The following is a 22,073-nucleotide window of genomic DNA, read 5'->3' as shown; positions in this document are numbered from 1 at the left end:
CTATGCACAGACACCTACACATAGAGCACATAGACGTGTATTTACTAGTGTGTGTGACATGTATATATGCACACAAGTGCATGTGTACTATGGCCACAGAGAAGTTTAGTGCTCCTCACCCAGCTGCATCTACATCGCCATGTATCTTCTTACTTGTGTTTGGCATTTTTGATGCTGAGTTGGGGGGCTGTGGTTGCAGGGGGAGGCTGGGTAGTGGGAGAAGGGGCTGTTTATGCCAGGCATCTACCCAGGCTTCACATTCTTGTGGTCATCTCTTTAACTGGGTAAAAATTTGGGAAATTTCTAAATAAAACAAAGCAAACATTTTCAAAAGGATTTCAAAATCGATGCCGCTGTGTCTCCCTGGAATTGAATCACATGGGGAGGGGGGAGGGGAGCACTTCCTGCCATGCAGTACCTTCCCAGAGGGCCAAGCTGTATTGGGCTCCCCATCAGGAAAGAATCTGCGCTTGGGAGATGCTGAGGCAATGGGCTCTGATATCTGTCCTTCTCCCATCTGGCACAGGCACCCATAGCATCAGGATCTGAAGGAGTCTCAAAGTCTTTGGGTTCTGATTAGCTGGTCCCCACCCTCTCTGATGTTGTTTGAAGCAGTGAGGTGGTAAGGAAGGACTGGGGTTCAGGCAGCTGAGAGAGGAAGCCTCAAGATAAGAGAAAGGAAAGAAAACAGTGATAGATGGATGGGGCCAAGGGGGTAAATGTGTGTTCAGTGGCACAGGTTCAGGGTAATCTCATTACTTGTGGAAGTCTGGTCTAGACAGTGTGTCAAGGTCTGGTCCTATGAGCCCTTTCTGGTCCAGGGGACCAACATGGCCTCATGGCCCTCTGTGGTGCAGGGTGATGTGGGGGCAGTTCTTCATTCCAGTATCTATCGGCTCCATTTCTCAACTTAAAGGAGAAAGCATTTATTTCAGCCCACAGGCTGAGGATATAGGTCATCTTGGTGGGAAGACAGGGCAGTAGGCAGCTCCATGACAGTGCCGGTGCAGACCAGGGAGCAGAGAGTAGGGAATTCTTGTGCTTAGCTTGCTTTCTCCTGTTTCTTTTTCTCCCATAAGGGACTGTAGCCCATGGGATGGCACCATCCACACTCAAGCCTTTCCTCCTCAGTCAATGCTTTCTGGAAATGCTTGCACAGACAGCTCCCTGATGTCTTAGGTGTTTCACGTCAATAAGGCTGGTGATCAAAATTAAAGAGCTACCAAAGAGGCGGAGACAGATGTGAGCAGACTCCTGGAGCTTTTGAGCTGCTTTCCACAGACCATGACTCCCACCTCCAAAGACAGCAGGAATACCCAGGTTGTGGCATCCTTGTGGCAATCCTGAAGACAGCAGTCTCAAAGAATCCACTCCTGAGGATTCATGTGTTATCAAATCCACTGCTCTCCTTATTCTGCCTCCAGCCCCAGACATCCAGACTGTTAGTGAGCCTGGTGCATATATATGCACATAGGACACTGATTTGCCTGTGTGTTCACACTTGGGGCACAGGACATAGTTATAAGGGCTCTCCATTACCAATGGTTGTGAGTTCACAGACTTGAGCCCAGATCCTCTGCAAGAGCAACAAGCACACTTAACCACTGAGGCACCTCTACATCTCCTGATGAGTTGTTCTTTAGGGAGACTGGAGGATGAGGTCATCCCACCTCAGAGGCTGTCAAAAGGAGAACACAGGCCAGAGCCTTGGGGGCCCCTGAGCTGTGCTCTTTAACAGTTATCCCTTTGGCCAGTCCTGGTTGCCCAACTATTAGAAAGCATCAGTTTGGAGAGGACCCTACTGTGAGCCTCAGAAAAAGAGCAGGTGGCAGAAGAATGGATTCAAAGTCTCCACATCCTTTTTGGAAGAAGAAAAGGAAAGTTCTAGGTCCCTCAGTGTGAAATCTGCAAGAGTTCTCAGATTGGAGTGTGATGTGGGAGAGGGTCAGTGACTCCTTCTTTGTGTTTTCAAGCCATTCTGGTTGTAATTAAAGGCAGGCATCCTGCAGTCTCTCTGAAGTCCAATGGATCTGCTTTGGAATAAGACAGGGGCGGGATGGGAAGCCAGGGAGGTGTGGCAGCCTGTGGAGCGTGCATAAAGTTCCTCTTTCCAGTAAGTATCTGCTCCAATTTGAAAGTTCCCATGGAACCTTTGGGGGGAACTTCTCAAGGGGCTTCCTCGGATCGGGAAAAAACTCAAGTTCTAGATATGGGGTAACGTCTGAGAGTCGTGGCGTGTCTCCCATTATGGCTTTTGATGCACTGAAAAAAGGGCATACCAGAGGCCTCCAAATGCCTGCGGTGCCGAGGAGTGCACAGGTTTGGGCATCCATGACTTCAAGATCTGGAGTAGGTCAGGGATCTCAGGTGGAAGGTCTTTGTGTAGGAGGCTTTGGCTTCTTCAGGGCCTGAGAAGATCAGGTGAGAAGCACGGATGTGGCTATGGGGTTGAGAAGGGCAGCGAGAGGCATTTCTGGAATCCCATGGGGGTAGGACCTGAAGTTTCCTGGAAGCCATTAAAAAAGGAATGATCACAGCAATGAATGCCTGTGTCAGACCCACAGAGACCACAGTTACCCACATCATCCTAACTTCCTCCCCACAGTTGGGACACTCATCCTTGCCTGTGTGCCCTTGGCTATGGGGAGCATCTGGGCTACCTTCTGGCTTCCTGGGGCCACTTCTTTCTTTCCATGTCTCCTATATTTTCCAAGGTGATGCCTGGAGTGCACAGGGGTGTCTGAATCTGTAACTGAGTCCCAAGCTCCGTCTTGCCCATCACAGGTCACTTCCAACATCAAAAAATGATTAAACAAGATATGCAGGTGTCTAGCCTCAGAAGGACAAGTGGAGATCAAGAGAGAAGTGTGGAAAAGGCCATGGCAGGACCAGACCAACAGAAAAACCATGCCGCTCTCTCCCGGTTTCCTGTTGGGCCCATCCTCAACCTCTACCTCACAGTGCCAACTCAGAAAATTAGACAAAAGTCAAGTGATCTAACAATCTGGGCATTGAAGAGCACATGGCTAGGCTGGGAATTCTGGGTAACCTCCTGCTGGGAATTGGAGGCCACAGGGAAGTACAAAGTGGTGGGTGAGGTGAGGACTAGAGAGCTCGCCATGCAAACATGATGACCAGAGTTTGGATCCCCAGCATTGATGTAAAGTGAGGGTGGAGTGCAACTATAACCCTAGTGCTGGGGTGAGGGGGTAGCAAGCAGGGACAGAAGGATCCATGGAGTTCATTGTTCAGCCAGTCTAGCTAACTGGGTGAGCTCTAAGTTCAGAGAACATCCCTGTCTCAAAAAAATAAGGCAGAGACCATATTTGACCACGTCCCCTGGGTGTGGAGGCCTGGTGGCACTCACAGAAAGGACAGTAGGCTATCAAGAAGAGACTTGATACCCTATGAGCATATACAGGGGGAAGAGGTCCCCCTCATACACGGTCATAGGGAAGGGGAGTAAGGGAAAAATGGGAGGGAGGGAGGAATGGGAGGATACAAGAGATGGGATAATAATTGAGATGTAATATGAATAAATTAATAAAATATATTAAAAAAATAAGGCAGAGAGTGATAATGGAAGACATCTGATGTTGACCTCTGGCCTCCACATGTATGCACATACATATGTATCTGCACGCACATATACACATATACACATGAACATGTGCATATACTACACTCCCCACCCCATCCTCCCACAAAACTAAAAACACAAAGGAGTAGATGTGCAAAAAAGTGAAGAGTGACCTCAAGTCAGAGGGTCCTAACTTTCCCCAGAGCCTTAGATTCCCACATGGCAACTGCTTCCGTATGCCCACTCAAGGCAACACCAAAATTCACAAAAGAGCAGGCTCACATCATAGGGAGAAATATATGGGGAATCAAGTCTGTCTGCAGGGTCTGGGAGGCTTTCTTTTTTGGAAGATACATTAGGTGCCCTGGAGAGAGGATCCGGAATTCTTATGCCCAGGGAAGACCCCATTAAGTGGGCAGAAATCAATTTACAAATGCCATCTAAACATGGCTAGTGTTTGCTTGAGGCAGCCTTACAAAGAGCAGGAATAGGTGGGGTTGGCAAACACACCCACAACAGCATATGTATGAACTTCATGATACCAAGTGACTAACACACTGAAGGCCAAGGACTGTCCTGGCTCCAATGCCATAGGTAGTGGCTGCTCTGGTTCCCAGCATTCCCTGAGTGCCTTCCCTCATAGCCTACCTTGTCCTACCCATCCCAACGTCGGATAACTCACTATCTCTGCTTCCAGAACATTCCTGAGAACACTGGGCAGGTCCATACAGCTTCTGATGATAGCCACCCTCCTGGGGACTACATGTGACTTAGCATCATCTGTCCATTTGACAAGCTGAGGGCAGCGAGCCCCTCAGATGTGCAGCAATGGTAGAGACTAGGGATCTGGCCCCACCCCACTGGCCTCCTTCTTCCTGCTCCAGGGAATGGCAGGCTCCCAGGGCCATGTCTGGGATCATTAAGTCTGGTGGCTGCCCCTGAGGTACATCAGAGGAGTCTAAGCTCCAGAACTAAGTCTGGTGACTGACTTCAATGGCCAGTTCTAAGGTCAGTAAGAGCCGTTTCTTCAGTTGGATCTGCTCCAGTAAGGGGTCTCAGTCCCTCAGCTGGGCCTGTCTTCCATCCCAACCTTGGGTTGGGGGAGTCCTTCAAATGAGCACCTGCCCTGCCTCATCAGTACGAGCTCATGGAGGATGGACAGCCCCAGACATAAACCAGAGCCAGATGTGAGATGCAGGTGTGGGGCCCCTGAGAGACTGTCTAGCTACCCTACTTCCCTCTGTGGAGGCTGGCTGGCAGCCACTGTCAACGCAGCAGCTCCCAAAACACACACACAAAAACACAAATGCACAAGGCACGTTCCAGAACCACTTTAGGACAATATTTGCTCTGAACCAGAACCCTGTGGCCACAGCTGGTTTCACCTCCTGCCACCATGCACACGTGGGCGGTGGGACATTCTTAGAGAACTGTCTTCCTGCCCTGTACACGGGGTCCTACTTCCGGCTCACTGGCACGGACACCACAGTGGACAGGACTTTGCACTCCAAACCTCTGTATATGAGGCAGGACGTGGCCCTGCAGGGGATGGATGGGACCTCGAGACCTGGGATCATTTGTTACTTACAGAGATGCAGACTCCATTCTGGACAGCCCTGGCCTTGTTCCCATGTTTCTGTCCTCGGGAAGCTCCACATGAGAGAAGGCTATTACAGTGCACCAGTGTCCCTATGTGCTCCTAGTGTGTCCATGTCACGCTGGGTGTCAGGAGGATGGAGCCTGACATTCAGCTCCAAGACTAGGCTAAATCCTTGAGCTCTCAGGAAGCCGTATCTCCCAATGCCTCAGTTTTCCCATCTGTTAAGTGAAGGAATTGTCACCATGAAGGGATGAGAAAGGTGAATGAAACAGGCTATGAATGTGTGTGTGTGTGTGTGTGTGTGTGTGTGTGTGTGTGTGTGTGTGTGACTGAAGCTATGTCTATGTACGTTTGACTGTAGATGTGAGTAGATGTAGTGTCTGTGACTGTGTGACTGGTGAGTGTATTTGTGTATTCCAGTGTGAATCCATCTTGTACTTGTGTGTTTCAGTGAATGTTTTTGTATGTGAGTGTGTGATATCATGCATGTAAGGTATGGCTTAGCATGTATGAGGGGTTATGGGGCACAAGCCTGCTCAATTTCAGGGACCCCTTCTAAGTGCCCTTCCCAGCTGTGTGGCTTGTGTCTGCCTCCAGTTGTGCTGATAGGGCGGCTGTCCTGCTTCCAGCTCTGTGATGCACCACATCCCAGGCCTCCTCAGCACCACCACCCCCCCGACCCTTTTCAGCCTCCCCTGAACCCCGAACTCTGCAAGGCTCTGACCTCCTTGGCTCCTGCTTCCTACCTGGGATGTAGTGGAGTGACTGGGTGTTGAAGTGTCCCTGCAGAGAAATACAAAAGTGTGCCGGTGGGAGCCATGGGACAAATCAGAAAGGAAACCCTGAGAGGACAAGGTTGCTTCTAAGAAACTGTCATCCTAAAAGAGAATAGACTCACAGAAGATAAGGCATCCCATATGCCCAATGCTAAAAGTCATTATCTGGAGGCAACGATCTGTAAGCAGGAAGAGGCAGGAATTGAGCTCCATGTCGAGGCACACCAGTGGGGACCGGCTGAGTCTGCATCCTTTACTCCATGGTCACAGCTGACATGTGCCCAGCCTCATGGCTCTCTCCATATCTCCTGAGGACCAGATCTTTGAAAAATGAGTTTTAAGTCAGGAATTTTTACTATTCCCCCTTTTGATCCCATTTCACCTGAGAAAATTTTCTATGACCTCAACTATATAGGAATATAAGATGGGTGTGTAAAACAAACATTTACTCATCATAGATCATAAATAAATTTATTTCAAAACAATTTCTTGGTGTACATATAATTTTACCATTCATTAAAGATGAAGGAAAATTGTGTACTAATGAGATGGATGCATTTTTTTTTTTTTACATAAAGAATGAGATCTTGTCTGAGTGCTTGATACCACAGGCTGAGGTCTTCAATATTTTTCACAGTTGCCCAATATTTCCTGACTGTTAGTGCTGAGGACACTGATTTGAATAAAGTCTTGGTACAAAGTATCAGGAGAGAGTTTCAATCCATTTCAGAAGTTGTTAGAAATCCTGTTCCAATTCTAACCCTGCTGTGATGGCTTTGCTGCCATGAGGCATCACACTCTCAAACTGTGAGCCACAGTAAACCCTCTCTTTCTTCCGTTGCTTCATCAGGTATTTTGTCACAGCCACAGAAAGGTACCCAACACAAAGCTAGGAGGGAGAAAAGAAAACACTGACTCAGATACACAGGCAGAAATGTCAGAATAACATCAGGTCTGTCAGCAACATCCACTGCTAGAAACATGTAAAACAATGTATTTCGATCCTGAAATCAATTGTCTAATAGAGAATGCTCTTTGCAGGAAATCTATACTGCAAATTCAATAGTGAGAAAGGGTGAGCAGAAACTGAGTTCACAATCACGGAGGCAGTGCTGAATGCAGCACTGAGAGGAGCACCACACACTGCAAGGTCAGTCGCAGTCACAGAGCACAGGAAAGACCATATATCATGAGAAAAACAGCCAAACAAAGGAGAGTTACCTAAGACATCTCGTGTCCCACATACCAAGCTAGCAAACACCTGATACGAACAGGAGAAAGTAAAGAACTAACAGCGATACAACCAATCAGAAAAAGAACAAACAAAATTACAGAAAGTATTAAAGGTCTCTCAATAATAACAACACTCCAGAGAGACATGGACTTGCTGATTGGGTTAAAAAAAAAAAACCTGGCTCTAACTATCTGTTGTCTCCAAGAAATGCACCTTGCTAGTATAGATGCAGACTGAAGACCAGATAATGGAAGACCATCTATCAAGCAAATAAAAATTTCAAACAAGCTGGCATAGCTAAAACATATGACAAAGCTGACTTCAGAACAAAATTAATTAAGAGATAAATAAGGCCACTAACATATTAATAAAGGAAACAATTCATCAAGAAGGTATAACAATTTTAAGTACATATACAAACAAACACTACTGGACATGAAATGTCAAGTAAGTCCTGATAAAATCATGGTGGCTGATGTCTGTACCCTGCTCTCATCCTTAGATTGGCCATCAAAACCAGTAAATAATGCTCATCATTTAGTGGTTTTCAAAGAACCTCCTCATGAAGATGGCTTCAAATGTCACAAACTAGCCGCTGGGCAAAATGTCTGTGTTATGGCCACTGACAGAATTCTGCTCCAAAAACGGCAAGTTGACGATCAAACTCTGCCAAGACAGTGTAAGCAAGTCCTTAATGGTTGCTGCCTCACAAATATATATGTAAGATATAATGGGCCAGAAGATGATGTTCCAACGTTATAGAGAGTTCTGGGTGACTGTTCAGGCAGCAAACTGTCTCTGTCATTTTTTTTTTTTTCACTTTGGAAGTTGCTAACCTGCATTTTCAGTTACTCGGCCTTTGAATGGAGCATAAGGAATGGAGAATCAAGTAAATACAATAAAATACACAATGTAAAGTAAGAAGAATGGTGAGTGTGGCTTGCAATGTGGGAAATGGCAATGTGTAGAATGGGATCTGGAGTATGAGCACAGAGCGTGGAGAGAGGAGAACGGAAGGAAGAACATGATGATTGGAGTAGGAAGCACAGAGGAAATCTGTCCCATGAGACATGGACTAAGGGAGCAGGGTACGGAGTGAGGAGAAGGAAAATACAGTGAATTACATGGTGAACACAATATAGAGCGAAGATAAAGGGAAAGGGATCTGTAATGTGGTGGATACAGTACAAGATACAGAAAATAGACTGTAGGATAAAATATGGTGTGTGAGAGCAGAGGATGGAAAGAGGAGAAAAAAGGACCAAGGACTATCCCTGTGGACAGAACAGTGTATGTAGAACAGCCTTCAGTGTGGTAACAGCATGCTGGGTGAGATGAGTAGCTAATGTTCAGGAGAACATAGTGAATACAGAGTGAAATCAGAGGATAGATTGTGTACTAAAAACAGAGTGAACAGAATGGAAATATTGGGGCTAGCATGGTGGATTCAGCATGCATGCAGAGACTAGCACTGTAGGATGAAACGGCGTCTGAAGAGTGCAAGGGAGAACACAGAGGAGCACGAGGAATACAGTATCTGGTATGCATTTAGAGTGTGGGATATTGAGTTAGGAGAATTGAAAACAGTATGTATGATACACTGAATACAGTATGGGGTGTGGAGAATGGACTACGTAGAGCGAACTTGTGGAACAGAGGGTGGAGAGAGTAGAACAAATCTTACAGAAGATCCCCCCAGTAAATGCAGCGCGAGGTACTGATAACTGTGTAAGGGGGATGAACTATGCATGTGGCAACAGCATGTTGTATGGAAAGAATAGAGACTGCCAGGGAGAATCAGTGAATGGAGTGTTGGGTATGGAATATGTGCATCACGTACGGGGTGAGGGGTATGGGCAATAGCGAGATGGCAGTGAATGGAGCATGAAACATGCAGATGAAAGCACAAAGCAGGAAGTGACAAGTATGGCACGAAGGGGTTGGGCAAGGGAGGGAGAGTGTGGGGAGTTGAGCGCCATGTGTGGAGATTAGGATGTGTGTAATGAAAGGAGGAGTGTAGGAACAGTGGGGAGAAGGGAAAACGGCATGAACACAGCGTGACGTGTGGAGGATAAAATACACAGACTTATCTACGGACCATGGGAACAAAGGTTTGAATGAGGAAAATGGAAAGGAGATCGTGATCAAAAGAATATGACGTACATAGAATAATGTAAGTGGAAAGAAGCGCGTGAACCAGCTGTAGGGTCAAGACGATGGGGAGGAGAAGTTGGTCATTGGAGCGTGAAGTGAAGAGATTAGACTTTGAAGAATGGAGTGTGGAGTGTGAAGGAGAGAGAGAGGAAGGAGAACAGAGAGAGGAAACCATGGTAAGTGAAGCATGACGCACAGAGAGTAGAGCAAGTAAAAGAAACTACGAGGAAAGACTGTGGTAACAACAGAGACCGGAGAGAAGAGCTTGTCTCACTGGGGTGGGGAGGGATGCAGATTCGACTATGTAGTATGAGGTACAGAGTGTGGAGTGAGGAGGATGGAGGGGAGAGAGCAGGGACTAGAGCCTGATGTACAGAGAATAAAATATGTAGGAGGAAGTACAGCGACAGAATATGGAGTTAGAAGGGGAAACTTGGTGGCTGGCAAGAATAGAGTGTATAGAATGACTTACGGCACATGAGACCAGAGTATAGCATGGTAGATGGGAAAACCTGGTTAAGAAAGACTGCGTTTCAGAGATGAGGTTACACAGGATGAAGTGCGTTGTTTGGAGAGAGGAGAGTGGGGAGATGGACATGGCTACTGGTGCATGATGCATAAACGTGAGTGTGTATAGTGATGTGTAAGTATGGCAATAGAGCGGAAAATGGGGAAGAGAACATGACACATGAAGCCTTAGAGTATGTGTGTGTCACACACACACACGCGCGCGCGCGCACACACACACACGCACACACACACACATACACACACACACGCACACACTGTAGACTATGCAGAATGAAGCTTGGGGACAGAACATGGATGAACGAGGATGGAAAACAGAAGGCAATAACATGGCTGATACTGCAGAACAGATGGAGAATGAAGTGAGTTCTATGGGAACAGTATAGAGAAAGAATGGAAAATGGAAGGGAGAAAAGAATGAATGGAGAATAAAATACAGAGAAAACACTATTAAAGCAAGGTGTAGAATTTGGGTACAGAACATAGGATAAAACAATAGAAAACAAAGTGAATAATACATACGAGGTATGAAGAATAGAGTGTGAAATGAGGCATGGCATATGGGAACAGGAGGAAGAGGGGAGAGTGGGAAGGCTAGGGTGTATTCAATGGGATGAGCCTAAGTACATAGAACGCAATGCTTAGAAAGAATTATGCAGTGTATGACTAGCGTACTGTGTGAGAAGAGTAGAGAACTTGGTGACCAGAGTGACCGTTACGCAGATGGAGAACAAAGAGGAAGAAACATTGAATAGAACATGAGGCAGTCAGCTCAGAGCACATAGTATCAAGTGTAGAGTATAGAATAAATAGATTGGGACATCAAAGGGAGAAATCAGCAAGAGGAGTGTGATATATGATTAGATTGCATAGAATAAAGCACAGAGCTTGAGAAGAGTGGAGAGAATGGGTCAGTGAGGGGAGAAGGAAGTCTGGGGACACAATGTAGAGTGAGGGGAATGGAAGGTGGCAGGGAGAACCTGGTGAGTGGCACGTGAGGGAGCAAGAACAAACAGTATACAGTGGTATTTTCTGTACGAAAGCAAAACATGGAGTGAGGGGAATGGAAAAAATGAAGGGAGAACTTCACCAATGGCGAACGTAGAAAAGGGAGGGTAAGAGACGGAGACTGCCAAGCATAAGGGTGTGTGCAGCAGGAGAAGGGCGTATGGAGTGAGAAGAACAGGAAACGGAAGAGCTAACTCTGTGACTAGAATGTGAGGTATAGAGAGTACCTACAGACTGTGCAGACTGGACTGTGACGTACAGAGCCAAGAATAAGAAGCGAGGAGAGAGGGGGTGACAATGTGAGTGGGGCACAGAGTACAGAACAGGGTGAGTAGAATGAATCACACAATATGGGATCGGTGTTTTGTGTGGGAAAGTCATCGAGACTGTAAAGAAAAACTAAGTTAACAGAGTGTGAGGTACAGGGAACGGACGGCGAACAGTGAGGTATGGCTTATAAGGTGAGAACCGAGAAGACAGACTGACGTGGCGAAGGCGGAGAACAAAGTGTGGCATGTGAAAGCAGCACTGCACAGAGGAGAGTGAAGAGCCAATGGGGAGTGCATGGCCAGTCAGGTATGAAGTGCGGAGGGAAGCTGATGTGGAAGATTATGGAGTACAAGAACAGAAGCCAGGGAAAGGAGATGCATAGTGGAACGGAGAAGATGGCGAATAGGGAAGGAGGCATGGATTAAAAACTGCACAGTGAAAGTGAGCTGTTGGGTATGGAGACAGAGCATGGAGTGAGGGGAAACCAAACACAGCAGAGAACATGGGGAGTGTGTCGTGAGGTGTGTAGTCTGACCCATGTGAACCAAGTACGGAGTGAGGAAAATGGAAAAATGGGGGATATGACATGCTGCGTCCAATATGACGAACAGAGAATAGACACTAGCTTGAATCGTGTGCATGGAGACAGAGTGAGGTGGGAGAAGAGAGAAACATGGAGGATAACTCTGGGAATAGAGCACAAGGTAAGGAGAACAGAGCACAGGTTGAAGTACACAATGTGGGGACCGTGTGTTGGGTGAGAAGAGCAGAGAATGTTAAGGGGGAAACTTAGTGAGCAAAGTGTGTGAAGTGTGGAGAAGAGATGATGCACGTGGAGAGGGGAGAAAGCGTGGAGAGTTGATATGATGCATGCAGATAGGAGAACATGGCATAAAGTATGGAGCATGGCACGGGGAGACCGTGAATGGAAGAGAAAGCATGGGGAGAGTGCTGTGCGATGCAGAAAGCAGAACCGTGGCATGAAGGTGTGGAGCATAGAGAAAAGCGCAGTGAACGGAGAAGGCTGCGGAGATCACTGTGGGTGAAGTAGGAGGTGGGAACAGCAGAATTAGGTCTGAAGTACGTGAGCCGAGGATGGCGTGAGGAGAGCGGAGGGCCGGTGCAGCATGGTGACTGTGGAATACAGTAAGTAGAAAGAAGTGAGCAGACTGTAGAGAGGAAAGGACGGCGCATGGGGCAACACCTGATCAGCGGCATGTGAGGTATCAAGAAGCATGCGTTACCATGACAGAGTATGGCGTAAGGCAAACGGAGAATGGGAGGAAGAACTTGGTGAAGTGTGGAGCATCCAGGGGGAAGGAAGGAGGAGGCACGTGGGGGGAGGGCATCACGGATGGAGTGCAAGATGCCGAGTTTGAGCGTCCCGGAATAAAATGTGTGGCATATGGGAGCCAGGTCTCCAGTAAGGAGACTGGAGATGAGGAAAAGAATACGGTGGACGAGCCACTGGGTGTGCAGTGTAGAGTCTGCATAGTAAATTATAAGAACAGGTTCAAGAGTGAGAAAAGCGAAGAAAAACAGAGGGGGTACATGGTGAGTGCGGCACAAGCTGCGGAGGGCAGAATGTGTGAAGGAAAGTATGGCGTACAAAACAGGGTACGTAACAAGAAGAATGAAAACGGAAGGGATAACCTGGTGAGCGCAGGATAGCACGTGAAGGATAAAGTATATAGAAAAGTAACAGAACAGAGGAGGATGGAGAGGAGAAAATGATGGCAGAATGGCTTATAGATAGTGGCATATGCAGAATTCAGTATGTAGGATGCTGTGGGGAGAATGGAGACTAGAGGATTGCTACATGGTTACAGTGTGATGTTGCTGTTGTTGTTTTAAAAGGGTGTGTCAAGTATGGCTTACAAGAAAAGAGTATTGACGAGATGACAACGTAGAAAAAAACTGGTAAGTGGGATATGAGGTGTGTAGAATAGCACGCAGTACGAAATATGGCGTCAGAATACAGAGCGAGGTGGATGGAAAATAAATAGGGAACATGGTGAACGGAGAATGAGGTGTGGGGAATAGAGTTGGCCACAGCACACCATGCAGAGTGAGGGGAATGGGAAGGAGAGAAGGATAAATTGGTGCTGTTATGGTGCAATGTGTGCTCCATTGTTTAAATTGCCTTGCTCTTGGAGAAGCTGACTCTATAAGTGGGGTTGCCCCCATCTCAGACCCAAGAGGGTTTATGTCAAGTATCTTCCAAACACCCTGTCCTGGGTCTAATGGCTCCCTTGCTCTGTAACAGGGAGATGGGGAAACAGCAACAACTAACGCCGCCGTGAAATCACTGTGGCTTTGAGAACAGCTGGAAAGTAAACTATTTTGACAGAGGTTGTGATTATTTAATCCTATGACATTAAAAAAAAAGTGCTGCAGTGGAAAGAGAAGGCGGCAGCTCATCTCTGGAGAGGACGTTTCGCTGCACGGGAACTCTCGTCCAGAGCTCCAGCATGCCTGCTTCTGCTTCACTGCCTCCGGAAGCTCCTGCTGCGTGCTGCGAGCACACAACATCGCCTATTGAGTATTGCTTGTACTTTTACTTGAAAGTCTTGCCTTAGGGGACACTCTGTTGTGCCCAGGATTCTCCTTATCGGGAGACTTGATGTTTTACTATCTTTCTGGGGCACCTCTCCCTCTGTTATTTGCTGTTTGTTTCCTTATTTTTGCTTGCTATCTACTTAAGAATCTCAGTTATTTAAAACAAAACAAAACAAAACAAAACTAAACTAAAAATACGGCTGAGTGTGGTGGCACACATCGTCAATCTGACCACTGAGGTGTACCTCTGAGTTCAAGGCCAGCCTGGTCTAGAGAGCAAGTTCTCAGACATCCAGGGCTGCACAGAGAAACCTCGTCTCAAATAAACAAACAAACAAACAAACAAACAAAAACCCCTGAAAATACAACTATCGTAGCTTATAATTTATAGAACATGTGACATGGACATATAAAATGTAGGATAAAGTATAGAGAAAAGAGGGTGGAAAACAGAAGGAATAATACGATGAACATGATGAATGGAGCACAAGGCGGGAGACTGGAGCAGTCCGGGGCAGTGTGATGCTGGAAACAGAATATGGAATGAGGAGAGTGTTGGATGAAAGGAAGAACATCATGAAGTATAGGGAGCAGAATACATTGAACAAAACATGAGGTATTGAGCGATGAGGTTTCAGAATGGGTGGAAAAATATCATGAAGGGAATGCAAGGGGTAGAGCTGTAAGTGTGTAGACTACAATACGGGAAAGGACTCTAGGGTGAGAAGAAGGAGAAGGAGGAGGAGAGAACAGATGGAGGATGAGATCAGATTATAGAGTGAAAGGAATGAAAAATAGCAGGGAAAACATGGTGAACTGTATGTGCGTTGTGGAGAACAGAGTATATCGAGTGCAGTGTGAAATATGGGCTAGAGATGCGTAGAATGGTAGAAGGGTGGTGGACGGTGAGCGGTGAATGATGGATGAGGATTACAGTATGTAGGATAACGGGTGAGTAGAGAACTGAGGGGAAATACAGTGAACGGTGCATGAGGTGTACAACAAAGAATATACAGAATAAGGCACTGGAACAGAGTAGGGAGTGAGGAAGGTGGAGAAGAGATGGGATAACAACATGGTGAATGGAACATGAGGAATGGGAAAGAGACAATGTATGATGGAGCAGGAAGTGTGGGGACAGAGAATAAAGTAAGAAGAACGGAGAGCAGAGGGGACAGTGCTGTGAGTAGAGCTTGGGATACGGAAAGCAGGGTGTGTAGAATGGAGTGTGCAGCATGCAGTGAGGAGGGGGAAACATCATAAATGGTTCACGGGGTGATTAGAATATGAAGGATGGAGTATGCATGAAGAGGCTGGGGAGTATGACAAATGGACTGTGAGTTTGTAGCATTAGCTACAGAATATGGAAGCAGTGATGACCATGGAAGAGGAAAGGGAGACCTATGTGAATGTAGTGGGAGGTATATGGGATCGAATATATAGAATAAAGAGACTGAGGACAGAAGGCATAGTGAGAAGAACAGAGGTCAGGTGTGAGATCATGGTGAATTGAGCATTATATGGAAAATAGAATAAGAAGGATAAAGTGTGGAATCAATTACAGAGTGAGAGAATGAAGAGGGCATAGTGAATGGAGGATGAATTACGGAGAGTAGTGCACACAGTAAAATTCAGAATATGGACTGAGGAGAATGGAAAATGGAGGGGAGAGCACAGTAAAAAGTACATTATAAATGGATAGGAACACGTTGAATTACGTGTGGAGTATAACAGAGTGCCATGAGGAGACTGGATTAATGAAGTACTAGGTATGCAGTATGGAATCTACAGAACGTTGGAACAGGGTATGGAATAAGGAAAATGGAAAACAGAAGAGATACCACGGTGGACAAAGCATGACATATGGAGAACTGAGTGTGTAAAATAAAAAATGGAATACAATGACAGGAGGGAGAACAAAGAGAGTGAACTGTGGACATAAAGTATGGAGACTAGTGAAGTATTTAGTATGCGAATCGTGTGTTGAGTGAGGAGAAAGAAGATGGCAAGATGAGCTTGGTATGCAAGTTGTGAATTGTGGAGACTAGATATTGTACAATGAAATATGAAGTATAGAGTGAGGAATGAGAAAAATGGAAAAGAAATGATAACATGGTGAGGGAGCGTGGGATTTGGAGAACAGAGCGTGCGGAATGGAGTATGGAGTGTGAGAACAAATGATGGATGGAAGAGAATGAATGGGAAGGGAGAAGTATGGCGACAAGAGTAGGAAACGTGGATGACAGACTTTGGAGGAGGAAGTGTGTAGTGTGGGAACACAGTGTGAAGTGCGGTGGACGGAGAGAGGACAGGGCGGTGCTGTGAATGGAGCATGAGTTACCGAGAGCAGGGGATGCAGAATGCGGTACAGTGTGGGAACAGTGTGGTGAGTGGAAAGAATAGAGATAGAATGGCCGACCTTGGTGAATCCAGTGTGAGTTACTGAGAATAGACTACGCAAAGTATGCGGCACGGAGTGAGGAGGATGAGGAGTACACAGAGGAGAGCACGGTGAGCGGAGGATGAGGCGTGCAGGTTAGAGCGTGTGGCATGGAGTGTAGAGTACAGCATGAGGAGGAGGGTGGGGGCGAGGAAGAACAGAGCGGATGAACTGTGAGGCACGGAGTGGGAGTCTGTAGAGTGAGGCACAGCATATGGAAACAATAAAGACCGTGGAGGGCAGAAGGGGCAACTAGGTCACGAGTGTTGAGGGCGGGGAATTCAACATGTAGAATGAAGCAGGGCATAAGAGAACAGAATATAAAGAAAGGCAAACAGAGAACAGATGAGAGAACTTGGTGAATGGAGTATTCAGTGTATGGTATATAGCACACGTGGGGAAGTATTAAAAACAGAATGGGGAGCCGCCTGTTACCGTGCAGACATGGCCAAGTCCAAGAACCACACCACACACAACCAGTCCTGCAAATGGCACAGAAATGGCATCAAGAAACCCTGGGCACAAAGATACGAGTCTCTTAAGGGGGTTGACCCCAAGTTCCTGAGGAACATGAGCTTTGCCAAGAAGCACAACAAGAAAGGCTTGAAGAACATGCAGGCAAACAACGCAAAGGCAATGAGTGCCTGTGCAGAGGCCATCAAGGCCCTTGTGAAGCCTAAGGCCGGTAAGCCCAAGATGCCAAAGGGCCCCAGCCGCAAACACAGCCGACTCACTTTCATCGCTCATCCCAAGCTTGGGAAGAAGATTCGAAGCTACATGAGCAAGGGCAGTAGACTGTACCAACCACAGCCCAAGGTTCAGACCAAGGCGAAAGCCGCAGCTAAGGCCCAGGCTGCAGCCCCAGCTCAGGCTCCTGAAGCTGCCCAGGCCCCTGTGAAGGCCCCATAGAAAAGGCTTCTGCCTATGTGAAGACAGATGGACTGGTGTGACACACCCACCTACACACTATTTACAGATGACCAGTGACTATGCTGTTTTTACAAATAAACCTGAGGCAAGCTCTGTTAAAAAAAAAAACAAAGCGTGGAAGAAAGAAGTTGGTGGAGCCCTGAAGTCTGTAGAGCAGAGTACACAGACTGAGGAGTGAAGTAGCGAGTGAGAGGCTGAGGCACGGGCGAGGGGGCACTGTGCGTGATGTGTGAGCCGTGGTGTTTGGGTCTGTGGAGTGAAACATGGAGCATAGAAACAGAGCGTGGAGGGAGTGTGACGAAGGACAGGGAAGGGAACATGGTAAGTGTAGAGTAGGTATCGACGATGAGGATGAGAATGAAATATTACAGAGATGAGGCAAGGAGCGTGGTGGGCTGAGTTATGGAGAGGAAAGTACGCACACTGCAGTGTGGAGTATAGATTAAGGGCATGTGTAGTGGTCTGAAGAACATGGTGCACGCCTTTTTTTGTTTGTTTGTTTGTTTTATTTTTTAAAAATTTTCTGTGAATGCCTCATGATAGATGAGGATTAGACTACATAGAATGGAATTTGGAACATATCAAAGAGTGTGGAGTGAGGAGAGTGGAGGGGACAATTGGTGAGTGGAGTACGAGGTATACGGATTAGACCGTGTAGAACACCATAACAGTGGAGTATGACGTAAGGAGAACATGGTGGATAGAACATAGTGTGTGGAAATGAGTGTACAGAATGACTGTGGAGTACAGCAACAGAGTGAAGAGTCGGGAAATTGGAAAATGGAGGGGAACATACTGAATGGGGCACTGGGCATTTGGTATAGAGTATACAGAAGAAATTATGGAAGCAGTGCAGAGTGGGGAGAACAGAGGAGATAACATGGCAAGTGGAGTGTGACAGGTGGAAAAGAGGGCACACAGAAGAAAAGAAGAAAAGTGAGGCATGTGAGGGGAGAGGATGGAGTGCGGAGGATGTAGAATGGGAGGAAGCATATGGTGAACGGGCAGTGAAGTGTGGAATAAAGGCTTCATAGGACGAAATGCGGAGTGTAGGAACCAAGTGTGCAACTGGGGAGGATGGAGAACGGAAAGGAGAGCATGTCGAGCGGAGTAGGCGATAGAGAGAAAATACTGTGTAAAATGACACACGGAGGATGGGAACAGAATGTGGAGTGAGGAGCAGGTGTACGTAGGAAAGAACAAGATTCTTGGTGCATTTTGTGTGCAACGTAGACTATGCAGCATGGAATATGGTAACAGAGTACGGGATGGGGAGAATGGAAATAGAGTGTACAAAATGGTCAATAGAGTATGAAATATGGATAATAGACTAAGTGGAATGAAGCATGGAGGATGGCAAGAGAGTGTACATAGAGAGGAGTGTGGGGGATGCACCACTGTGGTAGAGATGAGGGATGGACAATAGAGGCCATAGTATGAGGTACACGCCATGGGGATAGCGTGTTGTTTGAGAAGAGGACATTAGAGAGAACTTATTTGAAAGAGTGAGAGTTACAGAAGATACACTATGTACAATGAAGGACACAGGTTGCGGAATAGAGGAGAAGGGGGAATATGTTGAACGGTCCACAACGCGTGGAGATTAGAGTGTGTGGTATAAAGTCACATGGAACAAGAAAACAGAGAGGAGAATGGGAGTGAAAGGGAGAAGGAAGGAGAGAGTGTGGGGAGCGGAGCCAGAGGTCTACAGCACGCAGAATGAGTCTGGGAACAGAGTGAGCAATGGGGGGTAAACGGACTGGAAGGGAGAGCATAGGGAACGCAGCAAGGCATATGGAGAGTAAACAATGTAGAAAGTAGTGTTGAAACAGACTGCCGTGGGGTGAATGAAGAACAGAAGGGAAAGCATGGTAAAGGGATGTGAATTATGGACAGTAGAACAGAATCACATATGGGCTGTAGAACGAGGAGTAAATGGAGAACATGCTAAAAATAATGCTATTATGGAGAGCAGAGTATGTAGAGGGAAGTATGGGGTATGGAGCGTGGAAATGGGGAACAGAGGGTAGAGCATGGCTGTAGCATGGCAGTGCATGGAAACTACAGTATGCAGAATCGAGTATAGCAGTGTGGTGAGTACATAGCAAAAGTCAGACAGAAAATGGCAACTGACTGTGAGGCAGAATAGGATATACAAACTGAGGCGTGAAAAGAGAGTGTGGAAACCAAGGAGGATAACAATTTAAATGTTGCACGAGATGTAGAGACTATTGTGTAAGTTGAAATATGAAGTATGAGAAAAAGAAAATGTCGTGTGGAAAATGGGGAACAGAGGGGGTAACACGGTCAATGGACCATAAGGTATACAGGGCAGACCGTGTAAGAAAGAGGTATGGGGACAGATTATGAGTATGGAAAATAGATGGGTGAATACGGAGAGCAGAATATATAGTATGGAGAACAGGCCATGTAGAGTAAAGTATTAAAGCGAGAACAGAGGACAGAGTTGGGGGTTGGAGAACTGAGGGGCTTGCGCAATCAATGGAGTATATGTTAGAGAGAATAGGATGTGTAAAGTGGAGTAAACAACTAGGGATGTGCATTGAGTTGGGAGAGTGGAGAACGGAGGCTGAGCTGTTGAGAGGGATGTGAGGTATGGAGAGCAGACTATGAAGTGTGAAGTGGGGAACATAGACGGAAGAGAGTGGAGAACTCTATGAAGCAAGAGCATGGTATGAAGGGTAGAGTATGAAGTAGGAAATGTAGGGGGGATACGGGGAGAACATAAGGAAGAGACTATGAGGAAGGGAGATTAGTGAATATAAAATAGAATGGCGCATGGTAACAGTAAGGAGAAGTAGAAATGGGGGACCGCAGGGAGAACTAGGTGCATGGACAGTGGGTTATAGAGAACAGAGCATGCATAATAAAGTAGAAAGTAAAAGAACAGAGTATGGAATTAAGAGACTGGAGACTGGAGTGGAAATCATTGCAAATTAAACATGAATTATGGAGGATATAGTATGTAAAATGAAGCGTGGTATATGAAGATAAAGCATGTAATTAGGGAAGAGAGAAGAGAGGCAAGCACTTGGTGAATGGAGTATGAGATATGAAGAAGAAAATACGTCAGATTATTATGGAGTACTGGAGCAGAGGACAGAGCAAGGAGACGAGATGATGGAGAGGACAACATTATAAGACAATGTGAGATATGGAAATATATATAATGTAGAATGAAGTATGGAGTCGGAAACAGAGTGTAAAGTTAGGACAATGCAGAATGGACGAAATAACATGGTGAGTATGCCAAGAGATCTAGAGAACAGAGAATGAGGTGTGGTGTATGGAGCAAAAGGATTAAGGCAAGGATGAGAGAGCATCCTGAATTCAGTGTGAGCTATTTGAGTGTGCAGAATGAGGAATAGATGTGGGGGAAAGAAGACTGGAAGGGAAACATGGTGAAAATATAGGATATGGAGACTAGAATATGCAGAATAAAGTAGGAGAGCAGGTTACAGTGAAGAGAATGGAAAACAGACGTGAGGACATGTTGAATTCAGCGGGAGTGACAGGGCAGAAGGTGTTGAAGGTAGTGTGGGGTATGAGTCAAGACCGTGCAGAGCACTTTGGAGAGTGTAGTGATTAGATCACGATTTAAGGAAGTTCAAGTATGTAAATGACACATGGAACATCACTGAGTACAGAGTAAGGAGAATGGAGAAGAGAGAGGATAGTAATATGGTGAACGAGTGGGCGTATGGGAAGCAGAATGTGCAAAACGAAGTACAGAGTATGAGGTAAGAGGATGAGGTGAGGAAATGAAGAGCAGAAATAAGCATGAGAATGGAGACTAGATTATGTACAACGAAACATAGTGTTGTCAGACTACAATACGGAGTGAGGAGAATTAACAGAGGGGAATGGAACTGGATGGAGCGTGACGCATGGAGAGTAGGTTATGTGAAAAGGCATGCAGTGTGGAGCACGGTATTGGGTGAAAAGAGTGGAGAATGGAGGGCAGAACCTGGTGGATTTAACGTTTTTTGAGAATAGACTATGTAGAATGAAGTGTGCAGTATGAATTGATAGAGCGGAGACTATAGAAGGGAACAGGAAAAGCGGAACATGGGCCATGCAAAGTGAGCTAGATCGTAAGAAGCGTGGGGTGAAAAGGCTGAGAAATGGAAAGGAGGATGTGATAGGTCAGCTATGGGGTATGGGATCTAGAGTTTGCAGAGTAAAGCACAGAATATAGGAAGAATGAAAATAAAGGAGGACGAATGTACTGTGAGGTGCGGGGAATTGAACATGTAGAGCTTATGAGAACAGAGTAAAGAAGAAGGAGCAAGAGCAAGGCAGGAGTGAATGGGAGAGTACAAGGCGAATGGAGGGTTGTGTGAATAATAGAACCTGTGTATGGAAAGAAAGTACGGAGTGCAATAAAGTACAGAACGGAAGTATGGAGAGTATGGAGTGAAAATTGGGGGAATCACATGGTGAATAGAGTATGGCTTGTAGGAACTAGAGTACACACAGTCAAATGTGGACTCTAGAGTGAGGAGAATGTGCAAAGGAGGAAGAATCGTGGTAAATGGTACATGAATACGGAAACAGGTGTGTAGGACAGCTTTGGAGTTTGGTATCAGAATATGGTGTGAAGAGACTGGAAAAGGGGAAAATGTGGTGAATGAATCCCCAGCTATGCAAAATAGAGCATAGAAACAGAGCTGGGGGTGAGAAGAGTGCAAAACAGGGGATCCCATGGGGACTGCAGCATGGCGCGTGGATACAGAGCATAGCAAGAGGTATAGAGCATGCTGACAGGATGTGGGGGTGGGGAAGAGTGAGGAATATAAGGGGTAGCAGGGTGGACAGTGCAGAGCTGTGGAGGAGGACGTGGGAAATGAAGCACATAGTGTGTGCACAGTGGGATGAGTCGGAAGAGTGAAGAACAGAGGGAGATGCTGTAAATGGAGGGTGCGCTACAGAGAACAGACAGCATGCAAGAAGATGTGCAGCGTGGGGGGAGG

General features: G+C 46.4%; 1 protein-coding gene across 1 annotated transcript; it reads left to right on the top strand.

The window, feature by feature from the left end:
• The first annotated feature begins 16,593 nt into the window (after window positions 1-16,593).
• LOC127189976 (60S ribosomal protein L29-like) lies at window positions 16,594-17,133 on the top strand. The gene has a single exon (XM_051147030.1). It carries the CDS (start codon window positions 16,594-16,596, stop codon window positions 17,056-17,058), a length of 465 nt encoding a protein of 154 aa, XP_051002987.1. The 3' UTR covers window positions 17,059-17,133.
• The last annotated feature ends 4,940 nt before the right edge of the window (window positions 17,134-22,073 follow it).

The sequence above is a fragment of the Acomys russatus genome, chromosome 5, assembly GCF_903995435.1.
Source record: "Acomys russatus chromosome 5, mAcoRus1.1, whole genome shotgun sequence".
Lineage (NCBI taxonomy): Eukaryota > Metazoa > Chordata > Mammalia > Rodentia > Muridae > Acomys > Acomys russatus.
The sequence above is the reverse complement of the archived record's forward strand: the minus strand, read 5'-3'. Positions and strand labels throughout refer to the sequence as shown.

What these genes read in the sequence shown, in the direction of transcription:
- LOC127189976 (XM_051147030.1), top strand. Translation starts at nt 16,594, where the DNA reads ATGGCCAAGTCCAAGAACCACACCACACACAACCAGTCCTGCAAATGG.